At 38.2% G+C, this 14442-nt stretch overlaps 1 protein-coding gene across 1 annotated transcript in view; it reads left to right on the top strand.

Annotated features, from left to right (window-relative positions):
- The window catches only part of FSIP1 (fibrous sheath interacting protein 1), a 189055-nt gene that overhangs the window by 13631 nt on the left and 160982 nt on the right, over positions 1 to 14442 (top strand). The window contains exon 4 of the mRNA XM_055316794.1: positions 159 to 252. Coding sequence (XP_055172769.1) covers positions 159 to 252 — 94 coding nt within the window. The remainder of the gene's footprint in view (positions 1 to 158; positions 253 to 14442) is intronic.

Below are 14442 nucleotides of genomic sequence, written 5' to 3'. Positions count from 1 at the left end.
GGGAACAGGAATACTAATAGATTTCCTAATTAAAGTAATAAAAAATGACCTTCTTGCTTGTGTGTACACAATTTGGAATCCATGTTGGAATTTTAAAACATATCGATGAGTATAGTTGTCTTTTTTCCCCATGTTTAAACTTGTTTCTCTTTTATTAGTCTGCAAAAAATAGTGAAGCATTGCAAAGTAACGAGGAGATGGAAAATACCAAAAAGTTTCTAGCTTTGACTCCTGCATCAGAAGGAACTGCCAGTGAGTTAAATTTGTCTTTGTTTTTTATCTCAGAGTCATAGATTATTTGGATTAAAGTAAAATTCCCAGTTCAGCTATTTTTTCTTTTTCTTGGAGCCTAAAGTACTTTAGGGGAAATGATCACATTAGATCGGATTATATGGAAGTGTCCTGAGTGTATATTTCAGAGGCTTCTAGGGTTTGTATCTGCTCAAGGAATGTGGAGGACAGGGCATTGAAAACTTGGGAGAGAGACAAAGTGTGTCTTTGTCTTTCTTTACTTTTTATGCCTCTTAGTTGCCTCTAGACACCCAGTCTATGCAGACAGTTTCCTAACTCCCTAGAATCCTCCCATGAGTGTCCCTCTCAGGCTTCTGCAACCCCTTTAATAAAAACCCATTACTGATTTGTCCTATTTCCTGTTCTCTTTTAGTCTTGCTTTTGACACCAGCCAATTAACTGTGCATGTTTCTACTTTCCAACCTTGTGTTTACATATCTTTATGATTCTTCTTTTCCTCCTCCTCCTCCTCGTCCTCCTCCTTTATCTTCTCTTCCTCCTTCTTCATCTGCAGAAGTATTATGGAATCATGTAATCTTTAACTTACTTACATAGTGGTGAAAATTTTAGGGGTTGGGAAGCAGTTTGATATGTTTTGGCAGGACACTTTGGAAATCCTTTAACCTCCATCGCATAAGTGGTTATCAGTACTGCTCAGGGGTAAGACCACCTCTGAGCAAGGGCCTCTGATTTCCTTGAGAATCCTGGGAGCCATCTGTCTTTTGGAAAGTGAACGTCTCAGGGTTCTACTCAGATTCCTGCAGCTGTTTAGCACAAGCTTTGATATGAGCAAAATTCCTTTAGGTTTCTTTCTTCCTAGACCCAGCATTGAGAGCTCAGAAGCTGCTAGGGCCTGAAGGATTTGGGTTTGGAATGCATGAAATGTTTCTCCCCAAGAAGGTGGGTGCCTATCTGGGTTGCCCTTTCTATGACGAAGGACTTTTTTTTTTAAGAGTCTTTCTGAGTTTTTCCTTGATAGATTTACAAATTTACAATTCATATAACCTAATTAAAACACAAAAAACTATTTGCCTGTTAAAATCATAAATCATTTACTGTATACTTCTATTATTGAAATAACACATGTGTAATCTGTATTAGAAAATATTGGTAAACAGGAAGAAAAAAATCACCTCAACTCTTGTAGAGATAATCATTATTGTTATTTTTGTTTTCTCTTTATCTTTTGAGACTGTTTTATGTAAATATCCATATATATTTAAAAAATAGAGATCAAATTATATATATGGTGTTTTGTAATCTGTTTTCTATTAATTTGTATGTCATAAGTACCTTTAGCTGTCAGCAAGAGCAGCGCTGTGTGGTGGTTTGTTTCCAAGATGTTTGGAACTGATTCCATCTGTTCCCTCCTTCTATGTATGTTCATTCCAGTCCTCACTGAGGGACAGGGTTAGTTTCTTCCTGTATTTTCAGTCTGGGCTGGGCTGGGACTACTTTGACCGATAGAATGCAGCAGAAGCAATCCTATGCCATTTCCAGCCTTAGCCATTAAAATAGACTGGCAGTTTCTGCTTCTCTTCTTAGAAGGCTCCCTTGGAGGAAAGTGAGTCATCCTGGAAGGGGTCAGACTACCCTGAGGCTGCCCTGCCAGGAGCAAGTCCAAACTAGCCATATGGAGGGGCTGCACAGAGGGGGTGATGCTGGCCGATTCCCACCTGTAGTGAGTTCAGTAGTGTCCCACCAGAATTCATGTCTACCTGGAGCCTCAGAAAGTGGCCTTATTCAGAAATCACATCTTTGCAGATGTGGTTAATTAAGATGAGGCCACAGTAGATTAGGTGGGCCCTAAATCTAATGTTTGGTCTTCTTATGAGAGGAGAAGAGGAGAAGACACAGAGAGACACAGAGACACAATGACACAGGGAAGAAGGTCACGTGAAGGTAGAGGCAATGATGAGACGATGCAGTTACAAGCCAAGGGATGCCAAGGATCGCTGGGAGCCACCAGAAGCTAGGGAGAGGCACGGAAGGATTCTTCCCTAGAGACTTCAGAGGAGCATGGCCTTGTTGACATCTTGATTTCAGGTGTCTAACTTCCAGACATGTTTTTAGCCACCTATTCCATAGTTATTGGTGACAGCAGCCCTTGGAAACTAACATGCCGACATGTGAATGAAGGGGCAACCTTGGACATTATTCAGTTTCCCCTAATGTTAGCAATTTGTATAACCATAGCATGGTTGGTCATTGAATGACATGGATTTGAACTTCATGGGCCCACTTACACGCGGATTTTTTTACCCTACAATGCTATAATGCACTGTCTCTTCTTTATGCTTTTCTTTCTTTTTTTTTTTTAAAGATTTATTTATTACTTATTTGAGAGAGAGAGCCACTAGAGGGAGGGAGAGGGAGAGAGAATCAGAAGCACACTCTGTGCTGAGCATGGAACCTGATGCAGGGCTTGATCTCACAACCCTGAGGTCATGACCTGAGCCAAAACCAAGAGTCAGAAACTTAACTGCCTGAGCCATCCAGGCACCCCCTTATGATTTTCTTAACAACGTTTTTCTCCAGCGTACTCTATTTAAGAATACAATACTTAAATTTAAGTATATAATACTTAATACAAAATATATGTTTATCAACTGTTTACATTCTTGGTAAGGCTTGTAGTTAACAGACCATTAGTAAAGTTTTTGGGGAATCAAAAAAGTTACACCCAGATGTTCGACTACATGGGGAGGCAGCATCCCTAACTTCCGTGTTGTTTAATGGTGGACTTTGCAATGATCAACACTAAGAAGTTAATGTTGGTATAATACTGTTAATTAAATTTAAATTAATTTAGGGCCTTCTTAAAATCTCACCAGTTTTCCCGCTAATGTCCTTTTTTCTTTTCTAGTATCCAACCCAGGATCCCATTTTACCCTTGGTTATCATATTTTCCTAGTCTCTTCTAATTTGTTATAATTTCTCAGTCTTTCCCTGTTTTTTATGATCTCGACACATTTGGAAAGTACTGGTCAGCCATTTTGTAAAATATCATTTAATTTATGTTTGTGTGAAGCTTTCCCTTGATGCATTTTGGCAAGAATACTCCAGCAGTTATGGGCTCTCACTCAGTCATGTGCCCGGTGTCATGAGTTAACGCCTCATATTACTGCCAATGGTAACCTTGAAAACTTGGTTAAGTTGGTGTCTGCCAGGTTTCTCTATTGGAAAGTTACTAATTTTCCTTTTATAATTTATACATGTCTCGGGCAAGATACTTTAAGGTTATGTAAATATCTTGTTTCTCCTCAAACTTTTGTCCACTACTGTTAGCATCCATTGGTAGATCTTGCCTGCAGTAATTATTACTGCATGGCACTACATTTTAGGTGACTTTTGCATGTAGCAATAGATAACTGGTACAGTTTACATCAGCATTTTAAAAAATTTGAAAAAATGTGAGTATAGTTGACACACAAGGCTACATTAGTTTCAGGTGTATGACAGTCATTCAACAAGTTTATACGTTATGCTCTCTTCACAAGTACAGCTACCATCTGTCCTGATATATCACTATTAGAGTATCATTGACTATATTCCTTATGCTCTGTCAGCATTATTTTTAATGATTCCTTACATAGATGTACCATAATTTATTTAACTAATATTCTGCTGTTAACTATTTAGGTTATTTTCTTTGTTTTTCGTTTTTTTTCCAATTGTACATAATGCTGTAGTAACATCCTTGGGTTAATTATTCTATTGTGAACTTCTTTGGTAAATGAAAAATTAGGTTGAAAACCGGTTGAAAAAATGGCCTCCCAAGAGATGTGCACATCAAATCCCTAGAAACTGTCAATTTTACCTTATTTGGAAAAAGGGTCTTTGCATATGTAAGTTAAGGGTTTTAAAATGAGATAATTCTGGAATATGGAGGAAGGCTCTAAATGCCATCATATGTATGCCCATAAAAGAGAGGCAGAGGGAGAAGAGGCACACAGAAGAGAAGGCCATGTGAAGAAGGAGGCAGAGATTGGAATGATGTGGCCTTGAGCCAAGGAATGCTGGCAGCCATCAGAAATTGGAGGAGGCAAGGAATGAAATTTCATTGAGAGCCCCCAGAGGGAGTATGGCCCTACTTGAAACCTTGATTTTAGACTAATGACTTCTAGAACTGTGAGAGAATAAATTTTTGTTGTTTTCAGTGACCAAGTTTGTGTTGGTTTGTGACACTAGATACAGGAAATGAGTATACCTTTGAAGAGAAATCACTCCGTCAAAGGGCTTGACATTTTAAAGAATTTTATCTATATTGACTTTTGAAAAGGTTATACCGATTTAGAACCCCCTCAAGTATTTTATTTGAGAATTGTTTTCCTATACCCACGATATCAGTGGATTTAATAATTGTTTTATAACTTCACATATATATATTTATTTTTAAATATTTTATTTATTTATTCATGAGAGACACAGAGACAGAGAGAGGCAGAGACACAGGCAGAGGGAGAAGCAGGCTCCCTGCAGGGAGCCTGATGTGGGACTCGATCCTGGGACTCGATCCTGGGACTCCGAGATCATGCCCTGAGCCAGAGGCAGATGCTTAACTGCTGAGCCACCCAGGCGTCCCTAGCTTCACTTATTTAAAATGGATTCATAACTTGTAACTGTGATAATTAAGGAGGTTGAATATTTGTTCTTTTAGCCATTTTGTGAATAATTTGTTCTTTTAAAAAATGAGGTGCTCCTTTTTATTGGTTTGAGGGACTACTTTACATATTAAGGGTACTAATTCTTTATTATCAAATACTAAAAACATTTTTTCCTAACTTATATTTAGTTTTGTGGTATTTCTTGCTCTCCCAAACTTAATATTTTTTATTTAGCTAAATCAGTTATTTCTTTACTTTTTTCATTGATTGCTGCTCTGCTGAAAAAGATCTTTTTCAATATAAGATGATATAAAAATGTACCCATGTCTTCCTTTAGTATAGTTATTATTTTATGAAAAAAATTAAAATATTAATCTACTTGGAACTCATTTTCTTGTGATATATGCAATAGAGAATTGATTTGTTTTCTTCCCCGCAGTTTGTCAGCTAGCATCAAGAGATCACAAATAACAGAAATAAAACCAATGAATCACCAAAGTAGTAATTAGTAAAAGTTTATTGTGCACACATCAAAAAGGCAGCTTGCAAACTGGGAACGCTAAAACTGAAACATGGAATGAGGCTCAGGGGTATTTTGTTATAAAGTAGAACAGTTACTTCATATCAATTTTGGAAAACACTGAAGTTTTGCTTATGATTTCAAGAGGCATAAGCAAGAGATGACCCAGGTCAAGTTAGCCTTGCAAAAGAAGCTAAATTGAGTTTTGTTTGTATGACTGAACTGGTTTTGTCTGCTCACATGATTTTTAGTTTAATTAAAAACATTTTTAAAAATATTTTATTTATTTGAGAGAGAGAGAGATCATGAGCAGGGAGGAAGGGCAGAGAGAGAAGCAGATTCCCTGCTGAGCAAGGAAGCCTGATGCAGGACTCGATCCCAGGACCCTTGGATCATAACCTGAGCTGAAGGCAGATGCTTAACCCACTGAGCTATCCAGGCAACTTTTTTTTTTTTTTTTAAATTTTAGAGAGAGAGACAACATGAGTAGGGGAAGGCAGGATAGAGAAAGAGAATCTCAAGCAGACTCTCCACTGAGTGTGGAGCCTGACCCAGGGCTCCATCTCACGACCCTGAGGTCATGACTTGAGCCAATATCAAAAGTTGGTCACTTAACCGACTAAACCACCCAGGTGCCCCAGTCTCCATTTGTCTTAGATTTTAATACTAGTTATCTCAGTATCTTTTATTGTATAATCTATCATTTCCTCACTTATTTGAAATGCTAACTTTATCATCCACTAATTGGGTCTTTTTCCAAATTTTCTGTCCTCTTTCATTAATATTTCTGTCTGTGCTGATATCAGTATTGCACTTTTAAAAAATTATTATAACTTTGTAATACACTTTATTAGGGCAGGTATATTGTCTTCTTCAAAAAGTTTTTTGCAGGATGCCTGGGTGGCTCAGCAGTTGGGTGTCTGCCTTCAGCTCAGGGTGTGATCCTGGAGTCCTGGGATCGAGTCCTAGGATCGAGTCCCATGTCAGGCTCCCTGCATGGAGCCTGCCTCTCCCTCTGCCTGTGTCTCTGCCTCTCTCTCTCTCTCTCTCTCTCTCTAGATAGGTAAAATCTTAAAAGTTTTTTTCAATAACGTGTTTTTCTCAAGCCTGTTTTTCTCTTTGAGAGTTCATGTTTAACGGTGAGTATGCTACTTAAGAAAAAAGACTTGCAAAGCACCTCTAAACTTAGAGCTTATAGATGCTATTTTATTAATTTAAATGTCTGAAGGCTGTTGTATGAAGATAATCTATCTTGATTTCTTATATTTTCTTTCATTTCTATCAGTAATTCTGTACCTTCATAGACCCAACACTGCATATGTTGTTCCAAATAAAGAATATGGACAATGTCAGGAATATAATTCTGGATATTACAGTAGCTCAGCATCTGTATTTAAGGAAGCTGGAGCTAAATGCTGACTTTTGACTCTACAGGGCAAAATCTTTGTTTTCAGTTGCCTTTTCTTCATGATCAAGCCAGAACTATCAAATACATTTCACTTTTAAAGCTCATGCCGTGTATATTTGGCTTAAACCTGTAGAGCTCCCTGTTGTGTCTTTGGAGTCACGTGACTACCATAAGCCCTACAGACATTGGCAGTAATGTTAGATCAGTACTAATGTTCTAGCATGGAAAGTAGTTGGACTTCATGAACTGAAAGCTGGTGTTTCTCAGGACTGGAAACCTGTGCTCATGGAGAATCACTGGCTTAAACATTATCATGTTAGAGTTTCAATTTTTAGATTTTGAATTCTTAGTCAATTATTATGTACTGGAAGCATTTATTGTGCTCAGAGCAGATAGGGTGCAAAAGTAGGGTCAGTGTAAAAGGAATGGGAATAAAAGATACTGGTAGGTGAACCAAATGTCTATTACTTTCACTTTTGCTACTGTCTGTACCTCATGCTGGACCAGTGTGTCCCAGTGAAAAGATGATGTTACTACATTTGTTCCTGGTTCTTCAGATTTAAGTAGATTCTTTTTGGTTTTTGGTGACTGGTCTTTTTTTTTTTTTTTTAAGATTTTATTTATTTATTCATGAGAGACAGAAAGAGAGAGAGAGAGAGAGGCAGAGACACAGGCAGAGGGAGAAGCAGGCTCCATGCAGGAAGCCCAATGCGGGACTCCATTCCAGGACCCCAGGATCATGCCCTGAGCCAAAGGCAGATGCCTAACCGCTGAGCCACCCAAGGCGTCCCGGTGACTGGATTTTTTGTGGAAGGCAAATTCCTTAATGAAATTTCTTGCTGGTTTTTTATATCCTAGGCATATTTTTAACAGTTACACATACCTGATTTCTAAATATCTTAAAAACCAAAGGAGGTATTTACTTTGGCCTACTTTATTAGACTAATTACACATTTTTTCTTTACATTTTACATAAAATAGTCATTACTTCATTCCAAAAGAGGAAACTTTTGGAATCTGTAGTGTAAGAAAGGTATTATTAGCAGAAAATTTTCACAGTATGTATAAAAGAAATGAATAGAAATGTAAGAGCTCAATTTGACCACACATCAGTGATTTTAAAGACTATTAAACATAATAGTCTATGTTACTATTACAACATAGTTGCATATTGTAAGATGGTGTGAAACTACTTGCATTTGTTCCATTTTGAGATTGTTTCCCATGGTATTCACTGAACTTTGGCTACCCCTCTTAATTAAAAGTATAAAGTTGAAACAAACAATTATTTTGATCAAACCTACTTATAGCCACAAGTTTTAAAGTAAAGCGTTTCTAATAATGCTGATGAAAACAGAAATCTTTTGCCCCATTCTGCTCCATGGTAACTTTTTCTTTGTTACCAGGAGAGCACAAAGCCCTTGTAAATTGTCCAGTAGGTGGCAGCATCTAGTTAAAATATGCACTTTAAAAGAGCGGAAGAATTTAGAGCTGGACTTCCTTAGACTTGAACTTCATTTGGATTAAAAAAAATTTTTTTTAGACTCGAACTTTAAACACTTATCTACAAATATACCCAAATATCCCCCCTCCCTCTTTTCCTTAAAAAAAAAAGTGAGAAATTCTTAGGATGAATATTCTTCTTTATGTCCCTCAGTCATTTGCTTAACCTCTTATTGAAGAGTAATTTGAGGGACTTTGGGCTGGTGGCACAATGGCAATTTCCAACCAGCTCCCAAAACACAAAATACATCCTAGCCCCTCTAATATCACAAAGAAGCAGCAGCAAGCCAAATGAGAAGATACTGGTTGTTGAGTGATACATTTCGTATTATTGATAGCTATAAACGTGGGGCCTTGACACCAAGAAAGATTAAAAACCACATTAAATTGATTTTTTTAACCACATTTTGACTTTATAATCCAGAGTTAATAACCTCAAGTTTAAAAATTGAGATGCTGAAGTAAACAATATTGCTTGTTAGAGACCTTAGGAATATTTTAAAAGTCTTTCCACCCCACTTTCGAGGGGCCACTTTTAAGTTTTGGTAGAGAAATCTGATGAAAATCCAAACTCCTTACCATACCAGAAATTTCACCTTAGTTGGTAGCATTTCTCTGGTCGATAAAGACAGAATTCTGGACTCTCAGAGGCAGACACATGTAATGATAGAATTGTTCATCATCATTGTATTTGTTTTGTTTTTTTTTTTTAAGATTTTATTATTTATTCATGAGAGACAGAGAGAGAGAGAGAGGGAGAAACAGGCTCCATGCAGGGAGCCCGATGTGGGACTCCATCCCAGGTCTCCAGGATCACGTCCTGGGCCAAAGGCAGGCACTAAACAGCTGAGCCACCCGGGCTGCCCATCATCATTGTTTTTGATGGAGGTTATTCCTTTTTCCTTTGTTATATTGACTTCTGTGTTTCTGGCTCTAAATTTATTAGTGCATATGACACAGCACAGTGACATCTTAACGATCTGAAATACTTCTTTGGAAGTGCTTGGTGAAATTCAGGTCAGTGCTACTTCTGCTCATGAATGTTGTTAAGATTGGATGTTCAATAAAATATGGTAGTCTTTTGCAGTCCTGGTTTGCAGAGAATTGAGGAAGAAAATCACTTAATTATAATTATCAGTAAGGCTAAGGATTTTTGTTTTTTAACTTCTGTTATGTCCTAGTATTGCCAGCAGTGTCTTTTGCATTCTCCACTGTGGCTGTTCCAAATGCTTACTGTGTGTTTAACCTTCTACTGTCTTCTACAAGTCCTTCACTCCAGCCTGCTTACTGGCCAGAGAAAACAACTAATTTGATGGGAATCCTTTCCCATATTCTTTCCTTCTTGTTCTAAGTTGTACTCTGTTCTCTTCCATCCCCCATCCTTCTTACCTTAGGTTAAGGGAAGGTGCTGCTCTCCAAGGCCAAGGTCAATGACAACCCATCCCTTTCACTCTGCCCCTGGATCCTGATCCATCCATCATTCTGTGCCTTACCTAGAGCACATCCATCCCTTTCACTCTGCCCCTGGCTCCTGACCTCATCCATCATTCTGTGCCTACTTGTTATCTTCTGTCTTCTTCCTTCCCTTCAGTTTGCTGTCTTTGAATCTTCTGGCCCTAAAACAGAGAGAGCCATCAAACCAGCCATCCAAACAGGTACCATTCCCTTTCTCTCTCTCTCTCTCTCTCTCTCTTTCAGATTTTATTTATTTGTGAGAGACACACAGAGAGAGAGAGAGGCAGAGACATAGGCAGAGGGAGAAGCAGGCTCCTGCGGGGAGCCTGATATGGGACTCGTTCCCAGAACCCCAGGATCATGACCTGAGCTGAAGGCAGATGCTCAACTGCAGAGCCACCCAGGCATCCCACACTTGCCCTCTTCTTAAAGGTCAGACTTCTTGAGAGGATATTCCACACCTACTGTGGCTACCTGGTCAACTTCCATTTACTTCTCAACTTGTCAGTGGTCTGGGTTTTCTCCTTTCACACTGCAGAAACTACTTCATCAGTAGTCCTTTTAGATTCTAAAGCTAGCGACATACTTCCAACTTTTATCCTGCCTGATCTCTCTGTAGCATCTGGCACAGTTGTCTGATCATAGACTGGTAACATTTTTATGGGTGTCATTATTCCCTGCTGGCTCTCCTTTTTTCTCTGTTCTCCTCTCTTTTACTTTTCATTGTTGAAATTTATTTCTCTTTCTGCGTGTTTTCTCAACCTGGGCTGATGGTTTCATCATCCATCCAGACTTTGTGATGGTTAATTTTATGCATCAACTTGACTGGATCATGGGATGCCTAGATGTCTGGGTAAGCATTATTTCTGGATGTGTCTTTGAGGGTGTTTCCATGAGAGACTAGCATTTGAATTGATGGATTGTATGGAGTCCATTACTCTCCCCAGCGTGGGTGGGCATCATCTGATCTGTTGAAGGTCTGAATAGAGCCAGAAGATGGAAGAAGGGAGGATTTGGCCTCTGCCTGACTGCTTGAGTTGGAACATTGATCTCTTCTGGCCTTCGGTTATCATTATATTGTCTTGTTGATTCTAATTACCTTTAGATGTTTACTTGGAGTCTTGTTAGTTTATGATCACCTGGAAATAATGTTAATTTTTGTGTCCTTTTCAATAATTATTCCTATTCTGAGAACTTCATAAAGATTTAGTGTTGAAATTTATGAATGCATTTCGTTATTTATTTATTTATTTATTTATTTATTTATTTAATATTTTATTTATTTATTCATGAGAGACACAGAGGAAGAGAGAGAGGCAGAGACACAGACAGAGGGAGAAGCAGGCTCCATGCAGGGAGTCCGATGTGGGACTTGATCCCAGGTGTCCAGGATCACGCCCCAAGCTGAAGGCGGTGCTAAACCACTACACCACTGGGGCTGCCCTCATTATCTATTTAAACTATCATAAAGTTTTTCTATCTTGACAAACTTTTTAATGTTTTAAAATTAATATATTTAAATACTAAATGAATTTTCTTGGGTCAATATTTCTTAGATATGAAGAATTATTCTTTTGATTTAGTACCAGATTTGAATGGCTGAATTTACTCAAAATTTTTGCATCTATATTTATAAGTGAGATTTGCTTTGTGTGTGTGTGTGATGTGTGTGCCTATGGCATGTATGTTACGATGTTGATGGTATAGGTGGGGTTGGGAGTGTGTGTATTTATGCTTTGCTAGGCTATGTTAACTTCATAAAATGGGGCTGGCTATTCACTTATTTCTATTCTTTGAAATAGTTTATACAAATGGGGATTATCTGTTCCCTAAAAACTTGAAAGATTTCACTGGAAAAACCATCTGGTTCAAATAATTTCTTGGAGGCAATTCTCTGACTCTTTTCTTAGCTTCTTTCATATTTACTATTATATTTCAGTTTTCTGGTCTTCTGAGTCAATTCTGGCAATACACTCATGTCAGTGAGATTTCAAAGTATTCATTTCACCAAGATTTAGCATTTTACTAATAAACTTTCATATAGTATCTTAGAAGAATAATTTTCCTTTTTGTTTATTATGCTACATTTCTTATTTATAATTTCATTCATGTTTTCCTTCTCTCTTTTTAATCTAAAAGTTTTTTTTTTAAGTCAACTTTTTTTTAAAGCACAGTGTTTTAGATTTACAGAGAAACTAGGACAATAGTACAGTGATTTTCCATATACCTGCAACCTATTCCCCTATTATTAGCATAGTATGGTACATTTGTTATAATTAATGAACCAATATTGATCCATTATTATTAGCTAAAGCCCACACTTTATTCAGACTTTTAGTTTTTACCCTTTTTTTTTTTCTGTTCCAGGGTGCCATCTAGGATACCACATTACATTAGTATGTTAGTCTTCATGTCTCCCTAGGCTATTCTTGGCTGTGCACTTTCTCAGACTTTCCTTTTTTGATGACTTTGGCAGTTGTTAGGAGTACTTGTTAAGTATTTTGTAGAATTTACGGCAATTACTATTTATCCATGTTTTACTTATGATTTGACTAGGGTTGTATGTTCTTGGGAGGAAGACTGCAGAGTTAAAGTGCCATTTCTATTTCATCACATCATACTATCAACATATTATTGTTGATGTCAACTCTGATCACCTGGCTGAAGAGGTGTTTGCCATATTTCTCCACTGTAAAGTTCTTCAATTTCCCCTTTCAGGATGTCTGGGTGGCTCAGCGGTTGCGCGTCTGCCTTTGGCCCAGGCACGGCGTGATTCTGGAGACCGAGGATCGAGTCCCACATCGGTCGGGCTCCCTACATGGAGCCTGCTTCTCCCTCTGCCTGTGTCTCTGCCTCTCTCTCTCTCTCTCTGTGTCTCTCATGAATAAATTTAAAAAAAATTTTCCCCTTTCCATCCTGTCTTTGGAAGGAAGTTACTATGTGCAGCCCATACTTGGGATGTGGGGTGTTATGCTTCACCTCCTTGAAGGTGGAGTATTTACATAAATTATTTTGCATTATTCTGCTTGGGAGATTTGTCTGTTTTTTCCATGTATTTATTCAGTCATATATTTATATTAATATAGACTTGTGGATATTTATTTTATACATTGGATTATAGTAATCTAATATCACTTTATTTTGCTGCTCAAATTTTTCCAGTTTTGATCATTGGGAGCTCTTTCAGTTGACTCCCATCTCTCTCTCTCTCTCTTTTTTAAGAGAAATGAGGGCAAAGGGAGAGAGAGCTTCACCTGACAACCCTGAGATCATAACCTGAGCTGAAATCAAGAGTTGGATGCTCAACACACTTGAGGACCCATCCCTTTGACGTACCTTCAACATTGCAAGTTTTGTTTTGTTGTTGCTGAGCCCTTTCTTACTTTCTGATACTACAGGATGCACCAGACTCATCTTGTGTATTTCCTTTTTAACCCCCCACCCCCACCCCGCAGCTTGTATATTTCCTATTTGAGTCCTAGAATCAGTAGTCTCTTCAGGGAGCCTGGTTCCTCTGATTATGATATTAGAAACCAAGATCTGGATGCTAGATATGCTTGTTGCTCCTGGGGAGTCATTGATTCTAGGCCCTCCGAGGAGGGAAATATTTGCGGGTACACTAACCTGTTATATACGCCATCTATAAATATTTCTATGTGTAGTCATCTGTATCTATATTAAGCTAAACATGGATTCATACTGATGTCTCAAATTTTATTCTATTACCACCTGAATCATTCTAACCACCTCCTCTTGTTAATCTGTACTCTCCATCCAACAGTGAGAAACCTGGCTCTCACCATTGGCCCTCCATTCACTTTTTGCTCAATTCCACTCCATGAGTGGTGATCTCAAAATTGTTAACCTGTGCCCCTATAGGAGACAGCTGGGACAACTGGAGTACAGTGCTCAGGTGCAGTCTCTACTGCCTTTAGTCTTGCAGACTCCATTCATTTCCTTTTTTTTTTTTTAAAAAAAAAAAGATTTTATTTATTTATTCATGAGAGACACAGAGAGGCAGAGACACAGGCAGAGGGAGAAGCAGCCTGCATGGAGGAAGCCTGACATGGGATTCGATCCTGGGTCTCCAGGATCATGCCCTGGGCTGAAGGTGGCGCTAAACTGCTAAGCCACCCAGGCTGCCCCAGACTCCACTCATTTCCATGGGTAGTTTAAGGTAAACACTTTTTCCCTCTACCCACCTCAGTGAGATTGTTTCAGACGTTTGTAATACAGTTAAATGGTTAGATGGTCACATTCTGCATTCCATCCTGGGATCCTCTGACATCCTAAATGATATTTTGAAAACTTGCATGCATTAAGGTTCACTCTTTGTGTTTTGAAGCTATAGGTTGCCAAAATGCATAGTGTCATGAAGCCAGCATTACAGTATCATACAGAATAGTTTTCCACTGTGAAAATCCCGTGTGAATTCCTATTCAACTCTCCCTCCTCCCCCCACACAGTAAAAAAAAAAAAAAAAAGACACTTCTGATCTTTTTTTTCTTTTTTTTCTCACTGTCTCTATAGTCTGCCTTTTCCAGAATGTTATATAATTGGAATCATACAGATTGGATTCTTTCACTTAGCAATATGCCTTTAAGATTCATCAATGTCTTTTTGGGACTTGAAGCTGCTTTCTTTTTGTCACTGAATAA

This window comes from Nyctereutes procyonoides, unplaced genomic scaffold, assembly GCF_905146905.1.
Source record: "Nyctereutes procyonoides isolate TBG_1078 unplaced genomic scaffold, NYPRO_anot_genome, whole genome shotgun sequence".
NCBI classification, from domain to species: Eukaryota; Metazoa; Chordata; class Mammalia; order Carnivora; family Canidae; genus Nyctereutes; species Nyctereutes procyonoides.
Note: the sequence above shows the minus strand (reverse complement) of the source record. Positions and strands in the feature narration are given on the sequence as shown.